The sequence below is a fragment of the Aquila chrysaetos genome, chromosome 5 (assembly GCF_900496995.4).
Source record: "Aquila chrysaetos chrysaetos chromosome 5, bAquChr1.4, whole genome shotgun sequence".
In the NCBI taxonomy this organism is placed as follows: Eukaryota; Metazoa; Chordata; class Aves; order Accipitriformes; family Accipitridae; genus Aquila; species Aquila chrysaetos.
The window spans coordinates 42,260,258-42,282,014 of NC_044008.1; the positions used below are offsets into that span (position 1 = coordinate 42,260,258).

At 40.5% G+C, this 21,757-nt stretch overlaps 1 protein-coding gene across 4 annotated transcripts in view; it reads right to left on the minus strand.

Annotated features, from left to right (window-relative positions):
• Positions 1-21,757, minus strand: part of TLN2 (talin 2) — a 204,148-nt gene that overhangs the window by 39,601 nt on the left and 142,790 nt on the right. For all 4 annotated transcript variants that reach the window (XM_030013464.2, XM_030013467.2, XM_030013463.2 and 1 more), the window contains exons 33-46: positions 20,553-20,642; positions 19,278-19,400; positions 17,827-17,970; positions 17,480-17,641; positions 16,209-16,349; positions 14,829-15,010; positions 13,627-13,759; positions 11,957-12,058; positions 9,023-9,193; positions 7,315-7,461; positions 6,365-6,466; positions 4,873-4,992; positions 2,158-2,304; positions 461-627 (exon numbers count right to left, since the gene is read on the minus strand). In XM_030013464.2, coding sequence (XP_029869324.1) covers positions 461-627; positions 2,158-2,304; positions 4,873-4,992; positions 6,365-6,466; positions 7,315-7,461; positions 9,023-9,193; positions 11,957-12,058; positions 13,627-13,759; positions 14,829-15,010; positions 16,209-16,349; positions 17,480-17,641; positions 17,827-17,970; positions 19,278-19,400; positions 20,553-20,642 — 1,931 coding nt within the window. The remainder of the gene's footprint in view (positions 1-460; positions 628-2,157; positions 2,305-4,872; positions 4,993-6,364; positions 6,467-7,314; positions 7,462-9,022; positions 9,194-11,956; positions 12,059-13,626; positions 13,760-14,828; positions 15,011-16,208; positions 16,350-17,479; positions 17,642-17,826; positions 17,971-19,277; positions 19,401-20,552; positions 20,643-21,757) is intronic.

Sequence of the window (21,757 nt, forward strand, 5' to 3'; positions counted from 1 at the left end):
CAACAGCATTAACCATAAGCACGATTTAGCAAGACAAACAGCCAGACAGTCAGGAACAGCTGTTAGAAAAAAAGTGTATAGAAGATTCCTCTTCAATGTCACAGACAGCTAATTTTCACTACTGGAGTAACAGCACACGGTAGTCTATGCAATAAGACAGCTTGAATAAAAACAGAAAAAGCCAAAATAGCGCTACAGTTGCGGTCTTCTGTTGGAAGTGCTCTCGGCAGATGTTATCCCACTTTTTAAAATTCTTTCCTCACAGAAATAACCAAAGTGAAGTTTCCTGTCTGCTATCAGTATCCCAATTGTCCTATTTCTCTTCGCACTTCACTACCTGATTCAATTTCATTCATGGGAATCTAGAAAGGTAAAAATTTATCTCCACGTGCCAGTTGCTTCTGCCAGTTCCACTGTTCCCCTGTGCATGCGCTCCTCCATCTTTTTCAGTTACACTGACCTGTGGTCTGCAAAGGATTCGTTGTTCTCAGCATTAAGTGTTCCAGCAGTAGCAAACATGATAGTGGTGTCTAGATCTGCAATTATTCCAGACACGGCACTAGCTGCAGTAATACAGGCTTGCGTGCCTTTGTTTCCTGCTTGAAGGGCAGATAAAACTAAGGAGACCTGGAAACAACATAAAGCAACAAGGCGGTCATCAAAAGAAAGCCTCATTATGGGACATTAAGGGAGCTCTTTAACATGACTGGAATCAACAATGAAAATTCATTCTGCAGTGTCATTTTGCAAACTTTAATAAAGCTCTCCTTCCCCTTTCCCTTATTTGCTCTCTTTGTGCAGTAGTCATTGTGATGACTAAAGATTGTCTCGAATTAAAGGGGACTTCGGCTAAGAAGTCCACTTTTCAGACAGAATGAAGCAATCTGTTCATCATAGGATGAAGCACATCACTTAAAACTTCCTTGAAATACAGTCAGGGGTAATATAGTGAACTTCCACCAGGATAAATGTCAGAACCAAGAGCTAGTGCTTTTTCCCCAACACGTGCAGATAAACACCGGCCTCAAGCACCTCAGGAGTCATGTACAGCACTGATATGAACTTTAACATCAGAGAAATAGGAAGTATAGACTCTGTGAATCCAGATGCTAAATATTGTTCTATTTATAGAAAATTATAGAAAGATTATATATGGCTTTATAACTAGCAACATTTTTGATCACTAAAAAAAAAATCTACAGATCTCCATTTAATCCAATTAACATTGTACTTACGAAGCTCCACAGCTGGGATGCTGTTCTCATGCCATCATACGGTCCTAAATTCTGCTTTTGCAAGAAAGGATCCACATCTGGGGATATGTATGGGGGACTGACTTCTAACAGTACAGTTCTTCCTGAGGTTCTGTTCAGATTCAAAGTTGTCCCCTAACAGGTTGTCCCTGTGATTCATTATTACTCTCCTTATCAGATTTAACTTTTCTTACAAGATACCGTCTACCCCTACCTAAATTTGGAATTGCTGATACTCCTGGGGCACGACGCAGTGGAAAATTTGTACAGCTGAGAGCACACTAACACAGGCTGAACAAGTGATGTTTGGTGAAATCTAAAAGTAACTGACATCTGACTCTCAATGTTTGCGCCCAACAAAAGGAGAGAAAGGCTGTCAAAAAAGTTCAGCAAAGCCGAGCTACGCAGGCCATCTGTTTGAAGTGGATGTTTCCGAAGACCAAGAAGCCCCAGACAGTTTGAAGATGCAGTTCTAAGTGCGTTAGCCTGGTCCAGTCTTAAAAGGGAAGGATGTCGCTATATGAAATCATGTGTCATTGACCAACCTCATCTCAGTAACTGTGGCCATCCACATGGACTTAGTATTTCCAAGGGAGCACCTCATAAGGCACAAGTGCCATCTCATGTCTTAGGGATTAGTTTTGGACTAGTCTTCCTCTGGTATGAGGCTGAAGTTTTATTACAAGACATGAGCAAGGGCTAATCATGGGCTACTCTAGCACATGAACTGCACTGAATACTTGAAAGAAAAGTAAGAACTTAGTGTAATTCAGCCAATATTGTACTATAATGGGAAATATAAAAAAAAAAAAAATAATTTCTGATCCCAAACAATTTGACTGGTTTACTCCCTGAGGAAGCTCGGCAGACAAACACCGTGGGGCAACACAGAGTGACATCTTACCTTTTCTGTGACAGCACGAGCACATTCTATCAACTCCCTTTTGGTGTAGCTGTCTGTAGGGCAAATCTGGAGAGCTCCAGCTTTTTGTACAAGAAAGATACAGCCATGGCCAAGTTCTTGCACCCGAGTCCTGATCTGGAACCCTATCTAGATGGTAAAGGAAGTACAGGGAAAAAGGAAGCAAGAGCAAAGTGAATAAATAAATGTCATGCTGGTACATTGTGTCAACACAAATGGAAACGTGGTCACTCTGGTGAATCTTTATTACCAATATTCCGCTCATCGCTACACTCTTCAGAGATCAGAAAAAAAGGACAGAAGTAATACCGTATACTCACATAGCACAACCCTATGAAAGGCTTACTGATGAAACAGGCACACTAGTGAACTGGACCCCAGGAAAGAGAAGGCATAAGGCATGTACCCAAGTCAAGTGTACGTAATTCAAGCACACACAACTTCACCACATTTGAATAACACTACTTCATCTCCCAGAACTGCACCGTCAGCATGAGCTGTATTCAAGGTATGTACGATAAGTAAAAAGTACATATTTACTCCACACTGCTGAAACTGGGTCAAAAAGTATGTGACTCTGATAGTTTGTTTTTGAATCTTGCATAGAGTCTCAACTGTCCAGAACTGACCATGTACATGTGGAGCACTGAAATGTGGAAAATCTTGCCCTCACCGCTTCTGATTTATTAATAATCCTACAGCATAAGCTGCGCAATCTCTGTTTAGACCTGCATGTACTGAGGCGTAGAGGTGTGTATTTGGATTAATAAGTAAGCAGGAATCACAGCCATTAGAATCACAAATGGAATTATTTCAACTTCAGGCAGAAAGTAACATGCAGAAATGGTAATTCAATTTAACAATATCAAGCCAAATGCAAGCCGTTGTTTTTCACGTAACTACTGAGCGTGAAACACTCAAGTAGTCTATCAGCTGTGGAAAGCAACTACAAAGTAAAAAACTCTTTAAAGGTCTTTTATCTAGATAATCTGATACATCTGATGATAGTGAGATACCCCCTTACCCCATCTCGACAAAGATTGTCTGTGCTCCATAACCAGAAGCACACAATGAGAAAAGTAAAAGGATTTCTGTAATTGTGCTCAGAGAATATGCAGCAACTACTGTAACAGGTTAATGCAACTGAGGCAAATAGTCCATATTCCTCTGTTAGCATGAGGCGTGTAAGACTGCATGGGGAACCCGCTTCTACTGCACCGTATTCCAGCTCTGAGGTATGAAAGATGTCCCGTCAGCAAAAGATACTTGTGCTCCTACTGGTTGCCTGCACCTCACTTTCAGGACAGGAAGTTATACTTGAAATCGCTTACAGACAAGATAAGAAAGCATATCTATAATTGTAATTCATCAAAATGTATAAGATCAAAGGAAAGCTGTATAGTAAATAATTAAGAGGTTTCTTTGTATTTCTAAGTTGTCTGTAAGCAAAAGCCCCAAGTAATATAGGAGGTTCTGTCCCGGCCTATGAAATTGTCCACTATTATCACAAGCTGTTTTTTTCTGAAGCTGGACTGAGGTTTTGACAAAAGGTTTCTGTTCTTTCATTGGATAATTCTTAAAATAAAGCTTGTAGCATAAAAAGCCACACTTATGAAGTAAAATGTTATGTCTTTTGCATAGTCCCTGAGTGCTGTTAAAAATCTGCCAATTCATAGCACTCCTAGGAGAGAACCTGCTCTATAGACAATTCACATGTATCGAGAGCAATGGGACGGCTGAAAAGAAACAGAAGCAAAGCTGGTTTGAAGTTCTGAACATTCACTAAAACATTTTGTAGTAAATCCTAATTCCTATTGTTATATACCCGTGCACGTGAGCAGTGGTAAAACTGAGGTGTGTTACCAGTAAATACATACTCTGTAGTACTATGTGCAGCTCTGCCCCAACCTGTGAAGGCACACTGAATAGAGACTATATTTGGAGGAGGGAAAGGTCGATATCAAAGAGAAAAATAGATATCTCTCCACAAACCGTAAGAAGGAAACAGTACTTATGACCCAAACACGTAAATAACTGTTGATATTCTAAGATTTCACGGCATTTTGAAAAGACACACAATTTCACTATGCTCATTGGTTCCTTTCCGTCCAATGAAAACAAACTCAGTAGAGTTTTTGTATGGCTGCGTATAGTTTGTGTCGTAAGTCTGCTTTTAGCAAAAACAGAAGTAAATCGTAAAAGAGACACATCTGTATAGCCCAAGTACGCCTATAATATTGACTCGGTTCACGTCACTGTTTCGATCAAGCGATAGTAGGCTAAATGAAATTCTTCTGGGAACAGATGTGCTGTCCTATCCCACGTTTCACATGTGAGTGGGCCAGAGGTAGCACATCTGTTTGCCTATCAGACAGCACAGATAGTATAGACAGTGCTTGCATGCAAAAGTGGCTAACAAAGCAAAGGCAGTGGAAACACAGTCACTGCATCCATTTTAGAATCATCGCAAAGACATTTGAAAGAAAACACATTACCCAACAGTTCGAAACCTATTATCTGTTTGATCATACAAGGGATGTGTCACATTTGGCAATGGCTGCAAGCGTGTTGCTGCAACCAAGCAAGGTGAATACCCCTTGTCACTTCATTCTGTATTTATTGTATTCTCTACAGTAAAAGAATACCCATGTTGGTGCCACCGTGTACAGAGAATAAAGAGGTCTAAAAACTGCAGACCTCCTCTGGTTCTGCTGTAGCTGCAGCCATTCGGCCCTGGAGAGCCAAATGCCCATAGTCATTGGTCATTTGTGATGCAAGTCCTCCCAACTCTTCCGGGTTAGTAACCGACTTAGTCATCTGAAAAAAGAACACAGGCAAGAGAAAAAGAAAAATGACAGGCATGAGAATAATTTGTTAATACACTCCAGCTTAGAAGCACACTCTTTTGTTTGGCCACACTGATGAAACAGGTAAACTGCTTGCCATGTAAGGGACCTGTCCTCCAGCAAGAATTCCATGAGGAAACCCAAGCAAACATGCTTTATTAGAGTCATGGTAACCAGGCACTCACAGAACATACGGAGTAATCAAAGAGCAGCAGTTAGAGCTGGTAATTCACTCTTTGACATGGCAGGGCAACGGGCCAGGTACACAGTTACTTGGACTGGGTGAGGAAGCAGGTTTTGTGTGTCGCAGCCACCTTATTTTGTCCAAGGTGAGCTAGCCTACATCAGTCTCAGCTGGTGTGGCATGGGAGCATGAAAACGGAAAAAAATCTGAGGACCAATGCAATGCGTCTAAGATATGGGAAGAGGACCGAGAAGAAATAGGTAGGACTATGCAGAATGCCTCAGTAGAACATCAGTATAAGTAACTGAATCTCTCTTTAGAAAAAGCCTACCTTTTAACAGAGATATTTCTTCTGTCTCCAATTTATGTTAGTAAAAGCCACGGAATTCCATCCTTGGGGCAGAACTAGTTTTAGACAAATTTATACTGTTTGCCAATAAGCTGCAATGTCATAGATAGCAGAATCATCAACCTGTCTTGACTGCAACAGCAATCAACTTCGTAAAAATCCTGTCTGTAGCATACATAAATAGTTCCCTTGCCTCTCAAAAACAAACAAGCAATGGAAGTACTTTTCAAAAGGCAAACATATAATTGGTAAGCATTACTGTGAAACATGAGTTAAAATCTCGATTCAACAAGTGTCCTTGTTTCTTTTGTTAAACCCAGGTGAATCACAGAAATGCAAGAAAAGAACAATTTGAGATGTTGATCTGCATTCATTCATAAGTATTACAGGGGTCTGAAAATATTGACGTTATTTCACAGGCTAAATGAAACAGTAAATGTGAAAGGGTAACCTGAAGTCATCAATAAATGTAAGGTGATATTTCAGTGACAATTAAACAGGCTGATGAAAAAGTACATAGGTGAAATGTTTTCCTTTTACTTCTCATAGAAAATGAGCCAAATAAGTTTTTGTGGAGAAGAGCCACAACACAGTCCAGCACTCCTCCTGTAGAGGGCCACCCCTACAATTGCGCCTCTAAAATCCAAGAGTTAAATTGACAAAATCATCACTTCCTTTGTTCCATTACCCCTACAGAGGTAAGGTTATTGAATATCAGCATTATAAAGAGTTTCACAACACTGTGCAAATCATTCCATGTTCCTTATGTAAGCAGAAGAGTTTGTACTTAGTTCTAACCAAATATCTTACCATTTCCTGTGCTGTTACAGCAATGGCTTTAGAATATTTCACCACAGTGGTCTGATAGTCAACAAATGTTCCCTTGGGATCTGGAGGCGTACCTTCATCCAGCTGCAAGAAAGAAGGAAAAATACAGCAGAAATAAGAGGTCATAACCAATAGCATACTTAACACATTATAATGAAAATGTATTATATATTCATTTTTATAATCTCTCTCTCAAAATATGCAAGTGAAGACAGTGCATCACGATGTACAGAGAAGCTAAGAAAACATTTTAGTCCACGTTATGAGCACGGAAGATGCAGGGAATTTACAGTGCAGAGTTCTCAAGTGCAAGGTCAAACCACCCGTAGTTCTCAGCTAATGTAGAAAGGAACGTACAACAGTTATGAAACAAAATGTTCCTGCAAGAAGATAATGTAATATTCCTTTACACGGTAAGGGCTTCAATCCTGCACACCTTTAACTTGAGCTAGGAAAAGCCAATTATTTGGATTGAACTTATTTACATTTTGCAACTATACATTTTCAGTAGAATACATTACAAAGCATAGCAGAACACTTCAGGCTTTGACATCATCTTCTCTGAAAGTAGTTTGCTTCAAGATTGGCCTGCTGATCATTTAGGAGACTAACATAAAAGATAAGCAGGAAAAGGAAATAAAAATAAAAGGCCAGTTGACCTAAGATTGCAGTTAAATACCAGCATATCACTGAATAAAAATATTTTGTAGTAATTCTACCAACAGGTACCATGTAGGTTGTTGATGCGAGCACTATCACCCACATCAGTTTGATTTCACAATCTGCAAAATCAAAGAATCTTTAGGTTTCCTGTCATAGCATCAGTTACCAACCACTACTGAAGTGAATCAGCAGCAGCTCTTCCAAGCCCCTACAATGTGGATCAGCTTTCAAGTGCAAAACAAAAAAGGGGTCTGGATTTCTATGCTCACCTTGCTCATTGCCTCTGCTATCGAGTCTACCATACCTCCAACCATGCCTACTTCACTTGCAGCTTCATTTAAGGTAACCATGATATCATCCACAGCCTCTTTCATCAGTTGAGCGGCCTCAGTGATTGCATCGTGAGTATGGGATGCCTTGAAGAGAGAAAATGAGAAAGAGATCATCAGAGAGCATTCTGTGCACGAATCAGCGTGTGAATCAAAAGCGTAATTAACGAAGACATTACAATAATGGCTCTGAAAATCCCCTTTCAAGTCAAAGATGAGAAACTAAAATCTAACAGCAATGTTGACAGAAGAAATCTTGCTTAGACAAGAAAACACAATGTCATAGAGGAATCGCTTAGAAAAGCAACAGGACCTTTTCTGGAAAAAATGATGAAAATGACTCGTACATAATACAAGCAACAAAGATAAGGGAAGGCAAAAATAACACCAGAGAGTGAAACAGTCTACTGCTGCACCAAAAGAAAATGTTCAAAAAGACACATGTAAACATATGAACAACAAGAGAAAATGCCTGCCATATAAAGAAAGAAAAAAATATCACTATCATATAGTATCGCTAAAAAAGAGTGTAACAAAAAACACTTCTAAAGAATTATTTCACGTTTTTCTAAAGCAGTCAATAAAACCAAATACCAAACCTCCAAAATTCTCTATCGTCAATCAAAAACCTACTTCAAAAGAACGCTTGGATATTCATGAAAAACTCATAAAAGAAAAGAAACACAACCCAAACCCTAGAGTAAACACAATTTAAAAAAAAAAAAAAAAAGAAAGAGAAAGAGAAAGAAAACAGGCGTGAAAACAAGCAAGGCATGCAAACGCCTCATAGAAAGGTGTGGGAAGTGCGCCAGAGAAAAAGCATCCCGTGACACTGGCTGTGTAATACAAGCACGTGAGGCGCACCAGAGAAAAAGCATCGCACAACACCACCTGTGTATAGAGGTGCGGGAAGCGCATCAAAGTGTTGCATGACATTGCCTGTATAAAAAGTGTCACACACCAGCACCCCTCAGAGAAAGGCAAGCCCTAAAAGAAGCAGCACGCAACAGTGTGAGGAAGGCATGGGAAGTGTGCCGTAAAATGACGGGAGCACCCCTATGGGCATGGTACCGCTGGAGGCGGCTGTGACATATGTGTATGTCCAGCAGGGGATGTACCCAGCCGTGCAGTTTTTGAATGGCATGGGCAGGACCATGCATGGCTGGCCACCCGCTGGGCGAAGGCATGAGGTCCGGGAGGTCATGCATGCTCCTTATGCTGTCGGGTGGCTTGTGGGATAGTGCGTGCTTCCACGTGGAGTTCAGTCGCAGAAAGCAGGCACTGTCCTTTCTTCCAGGTGGCATGGGGCATCCCCCACAAGCATCAGGGCCAGCAGGCCACCACCCATGTGGCGATGTAGCCAACAGGCCTTGTCTTTTAACCGGTTGATTTCTGTAGTAGTGCACAGACATTTGCTGTCATGACTTTGCATCCCTTGTCAGGATGCTGCGAGCCAGGCTGGAATCCTGTCTTCAACAAGTGTTTCCACTCTCTGACGAGAATTGTCAGGAGAGCTGTCAACAGCATGTACACCACAAACGTATCCCTGAAACGTGCAATTGGTAGGTGCTGTTTCTTCTGCCCCGCCTGCCCTCTCTCTCCCCTCGCCCATCTCCAACAATCCCTTAGTTACACAGAGCAACGGTACCTTGGGGTTTCCTCCCCCTTCTTTGGCGGCGTACAGCATCTGTAAGGCAGATTCTGCTAGCGTCTTGCTCTGGTCTAACACGGTCATCTGTTGCTGATGATCTAATGTTTTGGATGCCACACCAACTGCAGCTAAAACCAAGGGTTCAAAGTAACTTGCCAGCTGTGTTACCTAAGAAAGCCAGAACAACCACAGAAAGCCATTAAGCCTGTTTCTCAGGCATAACTGAGAGGAACCATATTCCCCAATTACTATCCAGCCATGGGTTAGCTCAAGTAGCACACTGTCCTAGTGATTCTGTGCTGTACAGCGTTTAGTTTGTATTATGTGACTGTGTGATTCTGTGTCCCCTCACCTTCAAATTCCCTGGTAAAGCCTTTTGTCTCCTCCCTCAGATGTACACGGTTCCTTGAAGTCAGATGAAATCGTTTTCAGAACTATCATGGGAGCCACACACTACTTAGGAGCATCCATGACAAGTGTCTCCTCCATGCAAGGGAGGAATTTCTCAACCTTCAATGTGGATGACAGACAAAAAATGGGACCACACTGTTCACCTCAGGGACTGCTTGTATTCGCAATCTTTGCTCCCTAACCTCTGAAGCCCTCTTCGTCAGATTCCAGTGTAGACCTGACGGTTCTCTGCTGTGTAAGACACCAGAGTGGGCACAAGTGCTAACATTACCTCCAGACACGGTCCATCACTCCTGATGCATGAACACTTCCCTAAGACAGCCACGTGGCCCAATCCTGCAGTGTTTCTTGCTGTGAAAAAGGAGACTAGTGATGAAGTGGCTGGTATAGGCCAATAGGAATAGGCATACTACAAAGACAGCATACCAAGCACGCTGCATTTCTCCCTCAGTTAATTACTTGGGCTCAATACAGTGTTTGGAATACCTAAAGACACAGTTCTGCTAGCAGCTTCTGTTGCTGTATTTTAGTCTTCAGAAACATGTGGAGTCAGTCTCTCTGTTTTCCTGTTTCTGATCTGATTTACACTTGTTCTGAGGAAACATCTGCTTTTGGCTATACATGTATTCTGAGAAAATAAGCAAATATTTTTATATGAATGAATATTTTTTACAGTCTACCTGTAATCTGACGCATCTTCTGCAAAACCACAACAGTGCTTGGTTCCTGTCGGAAATCCATGAGACTTTGCTTTTACAGTTTTTACTGGATGCAAAAACCTGTACTGCTTTGGGCCGATTACTCCACAGAACATACACAAATAGCCCACTGTGGCACCCCCTGGTACACCTGAAGCCTCAGAAGTTCCAGTGTGTGTAGGTTTGCTGGGGCTATAAGCAGCTTTCAAAGGCCAGCATGGGGAAGAAAAATAGCAGTACTTCATGCACAGATATTGAAAGGTTTACTCCGTCTAAATGACTATGTGGATAGCTAAGAGCCAATAAAATTTTAAGACTTAGTCTTAAGTCTTTAAGACTTCTTTTTCTATTTTGTTTCTCAGAGGATTAAAGCAAAAAAAAAAAAAATCAATAATAGGAATGATTTCACAAATATAAGGCTTTTAAACTGTGTCAAAATAAACAGCAGGAACAGTTTCTTCTGCATTCAGCAGGAAAAACAGGCTCAAGAGAAGTGCTGGCGACTCTGGTCAACATTTACCTAACAAGCAGGAGGAGAAATGTGACTCCCTAACTGCCTATATCTTAGCAATCCTAATTTGTTGTGCACCTCAAAGGGCTAGGTAAACTGAGAATTAAAACTGCAAATAGTTGAGATGTTATGAAATATTTGATGGTTATCCAAAGCTAAAAGAGTTACTTGGGTACAACTCTGGAAGAGCTCTCACACTAAGGAAGTGATTCATTTCCAGTATTAAATGCACTGACACAGAAAACTTGTATTTATTTTTCTCTCAAGAATATATTGTAGGATGAGGAATTACTGTCTGAGAAACTACTAAAATCTTGTAATAACCACAGTAAATAATGCACACTTCTGGTATACGCGTTGTAATGTTTCATTCTCGGACGAAGATCTAATAAGCACAAGTTCTACCATACTTACACTCAACAGTGACACGTTTACACAACGCTTACAATAGAACGCAAGATTGTTGTAAGCCTTTCTTCCCTCCCAACCCCTAAAAATTTGCAGCAGGGGCTGAAACTCAGGGTAGTTCAATATCACTAATTTTTTCCTAATACAGCTAACACTCCCTCTATAATCAATGGAGACAGAGCACCTTGCTCAAAAGGTGGAAAGTAGGCACATCACACTCCTCCTTTGAATCTGCAGTCTGAACCTCCTTCGCCTCAGACTACAGAAGCTGCTTCAGGAGATGGGCCTCCACAGGCCAGAGGTAGCCTCTGTGCATATCGCACACTTCCCTCCTCGCTTCATCGTGAGCTGGCCAGGAAATGGAGTAGTGTGCTTTATGCAAGGACCTCAGATCAGGATAGGATCTGACAAACCTTTGCAGACTTCTTCAACTGGCCAAATTCTGCTATATACACATATTCAAACTGTAACTCTGTGACCTGCTGAACGAGCCTGGAGTGTGATGGACCCCAGGTCCTGCGGTCAACCTTTAATACAGCACAAGAGACAGAAGAACCTACACATATGTACAGCTGCTGGCTGCAACAGCCAGAGGTAGTGAGACCTATAACGTTGTGCTCTGCCCTTCCATCTTTGCTTTTCTTTCCCCTTTCTTCATTTGCCCTTCCTCTGCAAACCTGCCTCCTCACCAAAAACCTCAATGAAAATATCTTTCCTATGGCCCAAAATTTTAACAGGTTTATTTGGTCTCAGCTCCAAGTATTTGGAAATCCCAGATCTTTCCTCCCTTCCACATGCTTTCTTCTGCTCTTTTGTAGGAAGTGAAAAAACTACTAAATCACGGTCTCCCCTAATGTCCACCTGTCCAAGATTTCAAATACCTTCATAACGGTAGGACAGTACCTTGTGCCCAAGCTGAGCTGCCTCTCCCCGAGCTGCAGTTGCTATGGGATCAATGAGGTGGCCAATCTCCTGGACGACCGATGTCAGCTGCTCCTGTAGAGCCTAATATAAAGACAAATTGTCAGTTACTATCACAGCTGTTCTTTTATCAAGTTGTACCATACCATAACTATCACCCTCAGACCAACCGGCACACTCAGAACACCGTTCAAGCGACCCACTACAGTAGGATGCAGAAATCCACAATGTCAGCTTTCTTTACGTACTGGCTCATTTCTTCTCCTTTACCCTGTTTCAACAAGAACCCTGAGATAGGCCTGCTCCTCTTTAGATTTATATGGCAAGTCTGGGGAAAGAGGGGGGAAGATGGCTCCCTCCTACTCCAGTTGATGGTAGCAAACTTGGAAGTAGGTGTCCTTCCTCCTTGCAATGCGACAACGTCCCCCCGCCCAACTATTCTTGCGCTGCCCAAGATTTAGCATCACTGCACCAATCAGAGAAACCAGCAGGAGCTCCGATTTAAATATGAAGAAACATCCTTCAAAGCAGACAATACAGCACAAGAGCAAAAAGCTCTGCTGTTGACTTTGAAGCTAGCAGGAGAAATTCACCAATAAGGAAAGACAAAGGAAAAATATGACATCTCAGAGACAGAGATGAGGACTGACCTCCTGAATAACATCTGCAGGACAAGAGCATAAGAAAAGCATATTACTGGGCTTGTCGAGACATAAATACTGGCTTTCAGTTCAGAGGCACTAAATGTCTTGGCAGTCACCAGGATTTAGCTCACTCTCATGAAAGGCAAAAGAAAATAAATACTATTTTTGCACTTGGTTACATTCCCATACTGCTTTATATGTAACTGCCGTTTTCAGTAATGTTTATTTCAGTTTGACATGGTGTCCAAGATGACTTCATCATTTAAATAGAAAAGAATTATATCTATAACATATTTCCTGTAATAACTTCTTTTGTATAGCTTCATTTAGTCCAAGATGTTTCTAGTATGCAGCATTACAGTGCAAAGAAACCACTAGAATACACAAATAGATATGTAATTTCAGGAAGCAACAGTACAAAAAGACACTAAATACCAAGCTGAGAATCTGATCATGAGTTGCTGACTATTTGTAGGCAGCCTGGCATGACAGCCCTTCCTCAATGAGATAAAGGCTGAAATAGGACAGGATTGGTCTATGTTACTGTGGAAGGAGGGGAAGTTTTTTTACATATCAACATCAGCTCCAGATTTCACTTGTTTAATGTCAAAATAGGCATTAAGAAAAATGACATTGACATTTACATCACTGGACTTCTAGTAATAGATTAGTTTCAGAAACATCCCAGCTTCCACACAGCAAGGCACCAGAGAAACACTATCAGTTGGCCACGTCAGCCCAGGAAGTCAGAGTAATATATGGGTGGTAATTAAAAATAACCACTTTCACCCCTACTTCTGCCTGGTGATTCTGGTATCTTTCCAGAAGCAATATACTTTGGCCAGTGCATGATTTTGCCTAGAAAGATTCCAGTAAGAATACTTCTTTCCTCACTGGTAGTAGATTGTGCCGAGCACTCAGCTCCAAATCTTCAAACAGAAAGAAAAGCAGCAGGGTAAGTGAGGCTGCTCAGCATTACTCTCTTTGTTCCTATGCTATCTCCCTTACCTCAACTGAGATGTCATCCCTGGTGGCCAGACTCTGACTGACAGCTGCCAGGGAGGCCTGCTCAATGTCTCTGATGCATCTGTTGATCCCATCAATGGAGAAATCACATTCTCGCTGGCCTGGGGCCTTGTCCCTGAAAGACAGAGATAGTAAGCTGAACATGGTGGGAAGGAGGTAGGGTCTTTCATGAATGCACACAAGCATATTTCATTACCTGACAATATACGAAGCACATGGGAGGAGAGCAACAAGGACAAAAGTTAGCTTTGTTCTACCTACAGGATTTTGATATACGTACTCTGCACACTTTCATACACAACACATCTCACTCCTCTCAATGATTAGACAGAAAAAAAAATTGTTGCTTCAGAAGAAAAGTGCAAATTCAACCTCCTTAGGATGGCCAGACTAGCCCAATAATGAGGGTCAACACGAAAATGCAACAGACACTAGGAAAAAATACTCATGTTTCTGCACAGTGTGATCGACTGTCTCAGAAAACAATTCCTTAGGTATTAGGTGTTGCATTCAGTCCCAAGTATCTTTTAACGAAGGTTAGTTTCCGAGTACTTTGTCCTGACGTGCAGTTTTCTATTTCAGTACAGTTATTATCAAAGATCAACAAAACTGTAAACACCCCTTAGTTCACTGTTTTCACACCATTTTGATTTAATCAATATTAAGAGGTTAAGTATAGAACTACACTTTAAAATTTTGATTAAGAAAGGGACAGACAGGTTTAATCCAAAAAATAAAGAACATTCACTTCTTGCTACAGCATTCTTGCAACTAAACAGAGAACACCATAGGAAACAATAGATAGCAAAGGTAATTTATACACTGTCTGACCCATCTTAAAAAAAAAAATAAAAAATGCTGTTTTCCGCATACTACATGTTGGTACATGATCTGAATGGAGGTAATATCAGCTACTTTTTTTTTATTCTACAGCATTCTCTATTACATTTACCTTAAACTGAATTGGAGATGGAACCAGGGAAGGAGAACAGAATACAAACACAGAACAACCCTATGCTGCAGAGTGCTGCAGTCATGATTTATGATTAAACACCCAGTGTAACTGGGGAGATATTGTGCATCACAGAATAAATAATCTCCTAGTGAAAAATACCACAGTGCTAATGGCCATATGGTATTATTCTTTACGAACAGCTGCTCAATTGTTACTACAAAAGACATACCTGATAGAGGTGATAAGGCTCTTGATAGAATCTGAGACAGTATGGGAATGCCCCGCTAGTACAGACCACGTAGGAGGGTCTTTTGGATTGATAGCCAGAGAACGAGCAGTTTTGATCAATAAAGACGAACTTTCCAACATTGTTTTAGCAGAAACTAGAATTGGTTCCTGTGCTCGCGATCCCTGTAGTCAGAAAGGTACAAGCACACAAAGAACATTCAAATAATTACTTGAGTTCATCCACACTTTCTGCTCCTAAAAATATGTTTAATTAACAGCATTAAAATGGCATTATCATTTCTTGTATCATACTGTTATATACACAGGTAGTCAACATGGAAATAGTACTAAAATCATCGCAGTCCAACTGTTTTCTTTATAACATACTTAAGAAACACTTCAAGTTTAGAAAGGCACCATCCAGCTGAGAAACAGGAGAAAACAATGACACTTGTTTAATCATAGACTACAGAGATATCATTGAAAATAAACTTTATTTGTCACAAAACTTGCAAGATCCAACCAAGTGTGCTCTTCTCCCAGGAATTAGTTGAACTACAATACTCTGTGTGTGTCATCGTCTCTGTATCTATTTTATCGCCGGTAATCTGGTAAACCCAGGTACCGCAGGCCTGGAAAGCAGGCTTAGATTTCAGTTACAGCCCCAGAACTTTAAGATTGCAACAGTTACTGCATCGTCTGATATTGCCAGCTGAACAGAGGCTGCCAAAAGCAGGAAGGAGCAGTTGGAGAGTCAGTAACAATACATGACCTCTACTTCAAAGCTTTTATGAAGCTTGAAGGATTTTTCTCCACCCCCCAGCCCCCCAAAAAACCCTTTATTAGTTACTTTAAATACTATTCTGTTGTAGTTACAGGGGTTGAGGATGGAGAACTCACAAAAAAAAGAAAAAAAAAAAAGGACCAGAAAGCCCACAGAAAGTTATTCTTCTCAGGAAACCTGCTTCTTGTCACAATGACCGTATAATTTTTGGAAGGGAAAAACCCCAGTGACGTCCCTTCAATCCTTTTCAGAACTAATTAGGTTCCATTTGTTAAAGCTGCTCTTGAGGGAAAAAGGGCTATTTATTACTTTATCACATGGAATAATCCAGCTAACAAGACACGTGAGTCACCTGTACTGTATCACTTTACCAACAGGAGACTGGCAGCACCTACTGTAGCCTAACTAGTTTTATCCTTCTGGTGCAAAATTCAAGGTCAGAGGTTAAGCAAAAGACAGCAGAATGCCCTGTGAACACCCAGGCATACAGAGAGACACTTAGGGGTCAGGTCTTTACACTCGCTTCCTCTCTCCTGACACATGATTAATTCAACATTTTCAACTTTTTGAGGGTGGAAGTGCAACATCCTGCCTTACCTCAGTGCTGATCTGTGCTGGTATGCTGACAAATTCTGGATTCGAAGCAAACGCCGTCAGATTTTCCACAGCCTCTATCAAAGGTGCAGTAGCAATTCTGCACTTGTTGCGGTTCTCTTCAGAGAAATCACCATCCAGGGCCTGGAAATTAAATCATGATTGAGTTCTGTCTGAATGGGTTTCTTTGCAAAATTGAAAGAAGATGGTTTAATTCTTCATAGTTTTAAACTGTTGTGTGTTTACGACATTTAAAACTTTGTCCACAAACAAGGCTGATGCAAAGAATGTGATCCTTTAAGCGTGTGCTTCTTTCCTTAACTGCTTATTGACCCTAAACTTAAAACTGCTGCTTTGCTTCACAAGACTGAATAAAGGTTCTCTATCATTGCACTCTGATGACTCCTGTAAATTGTGTCTCAGCACCTCATGCTCCAAAGAGTGGAAGTGGTTCTTTCCTATATACTGATTCTTTAAAAAAAAAATTTTTTTTTTAAGCAAACCAATAATTTATTGCTCTCATTTTCATACAAGTCAACCGATCTGTTTCATAATCTCACAGGAAAGATTTCAGTATGACGGACCTTCTGTGTAACATAATAGAACCTTCCAGTCCTAAGAGCATAATGATTTTAAAAGACTTTCAGTAGCAGATCAGCTAATGGCTTCCAGAAGGGTTTAGAATCGTGAGTCCTCTACGGCTTAACAAGTATTATTTCTGCTTGCATGAGGAAAAACTACCTTCTGCCAAATTGCAGGCAGTTGTCTGGATAATAAAAGGTTACTATTAACAGGAGACTATTAAACAGCAGCAACATAAATGGCTTCTGTTTCGTTCCCACTATTATTTTTCTTTTTTTTTCTCTCACAAATATGGTAAAGCTGTCAGAAATGCCTCCACAAACCTCCCGATATTGAGCAATGTAACACCCTTAAAAACCTTCACATTCAGTTGTTTGCAAATTATTCTCACAGTTCAAACTCACTAAATACATCGACGTAGAGGTGTCTCATACTGGATGGGCCAGCTGCCTCTCCTAATACTAATTTTGCCCAATTCTTTCCATCTTGACTACAGCACAGTTATACCACTGAACGTGCTTTCCAATCCAGGTCTTCAAAAAAAAGTAATAAATGATTTCTTAAACCATACATATCACAGAAAGTAAAAAGATATTTCTACCTGTTGTGATTCTGTCTCAACAGGGGAAAAAAAAAAAAAAGGAAATAAAAACACAAAGGAAGAAGGAAGCACAATTAAGCAGCATTTGTACCTTGATAGTTTTAACCAGGTTAGCAGTGCTGTTTGCAACTTCCTTGGCAGACTGCACAAAGTGTCTCTTGGCAACAGGATTCGCTGTCTTTGATGAAGCAATGCGACAAGCATTGCACAAAGCAGAAGTATGTTTGGCCACAATTGTGGCAGCTGATAATACCTGCAAAAATAGGTGGCACAAAACAAGCAGATTGTCAAAGGAGCATGACGGTTTATTCTAGCTCTGCAAAGTTGCAGTTCAAAGCCATGCAAGAGTTTCAAATCAAAACTCCTTTGCGTGGTCCCAAATAAAGAGAAGTCATGTGTCCTAACAATGACAGTCTCACTTCAATCCTCTGGAATCACCTGTGATGGGCTGCTTGCTGGATCTACCAAGTTCTGGCAAGCCATCTGGATTGCTTGATTGGCTCTGGCAAATTGAATTGGGTCAACAAGACCCTGCTGACCAGCCTGACTGTTTGGATCCGAGATGCCAACCAGGTAAGCAGCCTAGAAATGGAGAAAGGAAGAAAACAATCCTAAGAAACAATGCTAAATCCATCTTGATCCTTTGATAAGACTGCCGTATGTCACTGCACATGGTGGTCAGAGATTATCCAGAAATCATACTGTGAAGTACTATGACATATTTTTTTTGTTATAAATCTCTAGAATCCTCTGAAACCAAGAAAACTTACCCTTACACTTGTGAAATTTATTTAGTCAAAACAAAACTGTCCACTGTTTAAGCAGCTGGTATCCCTGGAAATGTTATTTTTCACTTGCATAGCCAATAGAAAGAGCTTTAATGGTCACAAGCATCAGCAAATTATTTACTAGATTAGCCACAGTTGAAGGTGGTGAGGGTCTTCATCAAGCCTGAGTAGAAAACCAATTCACAGCAAATGCACTACTGCTGAGTGTATGACCCATCAAGTCTGCAGTTGCTGGTCTCACTGAAGCTCAAAATGTCTGATGGACAAACTTACTTTCTCAAGTAAATAAACGTTTCATGCCTCTCAACAAGGAGGAAATGTCTGAACTGTCAAAGCTGTATTTGAAGATTTCCTGATGAATTTCCATTACAGATAAAATTATCTGTCATCTTGATATGCCAGTAAGGCAATGCAGGGTTAGAAGCGGAGGAGATTGTCTGTACTGAGACATTCCATATTTGGGGAAATCAAGAGGTGGTTTCCAGATGCAGAGCATGATTCCCCCCCCCAGCCAAATCCTTCACTGAAGAGGCTGTATCAGCTCTCAAGAGTTCAAGTCACCCAGTTATCAGATCAGTGAAATCACAGTGACCAGTTCCAGAGTCTAATTAGTTTTAGTAGCTTAAGAATTTCAGTTATTCCGGAAGTATCTGAACAGCTGAAACAAGTTGCTTATTATTTAAAGTGTCTGAAATTAGTAGTGCTCCTCATGAATTTTTATGAGCTAAATCAAACTTGATTCATTTATTTTAACTGTGGCTGTTTTTTGTGCACTTCTCTACAATGTAATAGTTCAGAACTTGAGCTGCAAACATGAATTCCGTGTGCTGCAGCTTTGACATTTGCTTTATCCTCAGAAAAGTTTCCTTCTTGATGTCATTTCCCTTCCTTATAAAATATGCATGTTATTGCCCTCTGCCGCTTCTGCAACATACAGCAATGTATGCGCAATTTCTGTGGATCTACATAGAGCACACTGCATAGTACAAGATCATCATTTGTTTGGCCACAAAGAAGTGAATCTCAGATTTACACACCCACAACATGAGCTTGCTAAAAAAATAAACACATATACTTGCTTTACAGACTTCATCAGCTTACCTGAGCTGCTGCCTCGGTGAGGCCACAAAGAGCCTTGGATGCAACTCCAACACATTCTCCAAAGACTAAAAGATCACCAGTTTTTGCATTCTGGGAAATGCCTGCCATTGATTCTCCAAGAACCTCAGAAATAAATAAATTAAAAAAAAAAGTTACCTTCCCAATATGCTTCACTACCACTCAAAGGCAAGTGATTCCTGGCTTTGAGCCAGTTCCGGTCCACAAACCTCTTTGATTTGGCTTCCAGAAATGATAGCTAGTTATCAGCTTCACTGAATCGGGCACATTCCTCTGTGTGGCATAAGGGATAAGGCATGCAGATCAACAGTGCCGAACATAAACACTATTATAGCGTAAATGACTACAAGGATACAAAATTAACCCTCATCATTTTTGCTATCATCCACTAGCCATCACAGCTAGCCTGGCACTAGGTACATTTCACGGATTGCTGAACATGACAACCAGTCCTGCAGCTGCTGTTGACACATCCGGGACCTTCTTTGCCCACAAACTCACTAAAACTCAGTGGAAATGAAATTGCATCTAGTCTGCTGGAACCATCTGAATGTCACAATACACATTAATTCCCACAGTGTCTCCCACTGCATTCAGTTTATTTTCTTCTAAAATTCAAAATAAGGTCTGACTGCAGTAGAGCATTAGATGCAAGGTGATATGCACATCCATCGACCACTTTCTTTTTCTTTTAGAGAAGGAAGGATCTGAGACAATTCCAACACATCAAGTAACGAGGACACCAAAAGCAAAGCTTCAAAGGAAGATACATAGCATGGTATGTTTAAAAATAACTCAAGAGATTTCACACAGATTTTCTGATGTGCTAGAATATCCGGACTGCTCAGACATTTCTCTAAGCTGTTTTGCACAGAATGATACAACGGTATTTCATTGCCAAGCCTCCCATTTACACTTTGGGCCCTTCTAACACAGCTGCAGTCAAAATATATCATGAAAGTATGACATGCTGTCTAACGCACAGGAGAGGAAGGGAGAAAGGGGGAAACTAACAGTACTGCATACCAGTCACGTAATTAAAAATTTCTTACTGAGGCAATATGCCTTCTAAGTGACCAAAACCTGAAATTACCTATAAGAGACCTATCTCAGGCTGAGTTTTATCAAGGAATGCAGCATACAATTTTAGCTATAAACACTGTGCTGTGTTTCTAACATGTTTGATATGCATGTGGAAACTTACAATAACCAAAACACATTTTTCCAATTGGCACAAAGGTGGGAAAAGGAAATTACCTTTGAGTTTTCCATTACGCTCTCAATACAATCGAAATATGAGAGATCGCTCACAGGTTCATTAGGGTTATCCAGCATTCCCTTCACTGTCTGAAATGATGAAAGAAACTCTGATTATTAGCAGAGCCTGAAAAAATGAGCTGAGAAGAACATAGACCATCACAACTATCCTGCTTATACCACCGTAATCTTACAACTTTGTCTCCAGCAGGAAAACAAAACTACACGCTCACTGAGGGCTCACGCACAGATGAGCGTGTTACACATTAAATACTACCCTACATTAACTGAACTGTGATAACTACACATTTGTGCATTACAAATCTGTTGGAAGTATAGACTAATGTGGTTTACCTTGTGTTTGTGATGAGTGATTTATGTATGGTCAGTTAGCAAGGCTCAGCTGACATGAGGTAATCTGGTTTTCTGTTCATTGTCAACAGTCTAATAGATGTTTTCAGTACTATTTTAAATTTCATAAATGGAATTACAAGAGTGATAGGAAAACCAGCTACCATTTGTTCAGTACTGTCTAGAGACACAAAGGGCTACGAAGTTAAGTGCAAGTCAACCACCTCCCTGCCTCTTACTACTAGTGTCAACAGATTCCACCAACACAGCTCCCTCTGTCAGAAAACTATATATACTAGTTGGTTTAACTTTATTTTTCTGAGGTGATTCTGATTCCTGGAAATAACAACATGAAAGTCAGTCACATATTCATTGAGAAGAATCAATGCATTTCGATAACAAAACTTGTAAAAAGCTGTAAAATGCATCAGAGTAATTCTTTTATATGTAAAATATCTGCAGTATGCCTTTTTCCAAGTTTGGAGGAGCACTATTTTCTGCCAAATATCAGGCAGAAAAGACTTTTAATCTTTTTGTTGAAAGTGAAATCAGTAAGTATAGAAAGATACTAACATCTGTGTCTGATGTTGCCTTCCACCTAAAGGAAATCTAGGCATGATTTTAAACCCTTAAGCTTTTCTCATAACTAAACTCCTACCATTAATATATACCTACAATATTTTTAACAGCCCAGCTATTGCTTTTTAAAATACATAGTCTAGTTTAAAGCCTTACAGCAATTAAACTGTGAGAACAATGTGATGTAAGAAGTCATATCTAGAAAACAATTTCCAATTGCCTCTCCTCTCTTTCTCAGTTCTCACAGACATTGCAGCAACACTTCATTGTTGTGT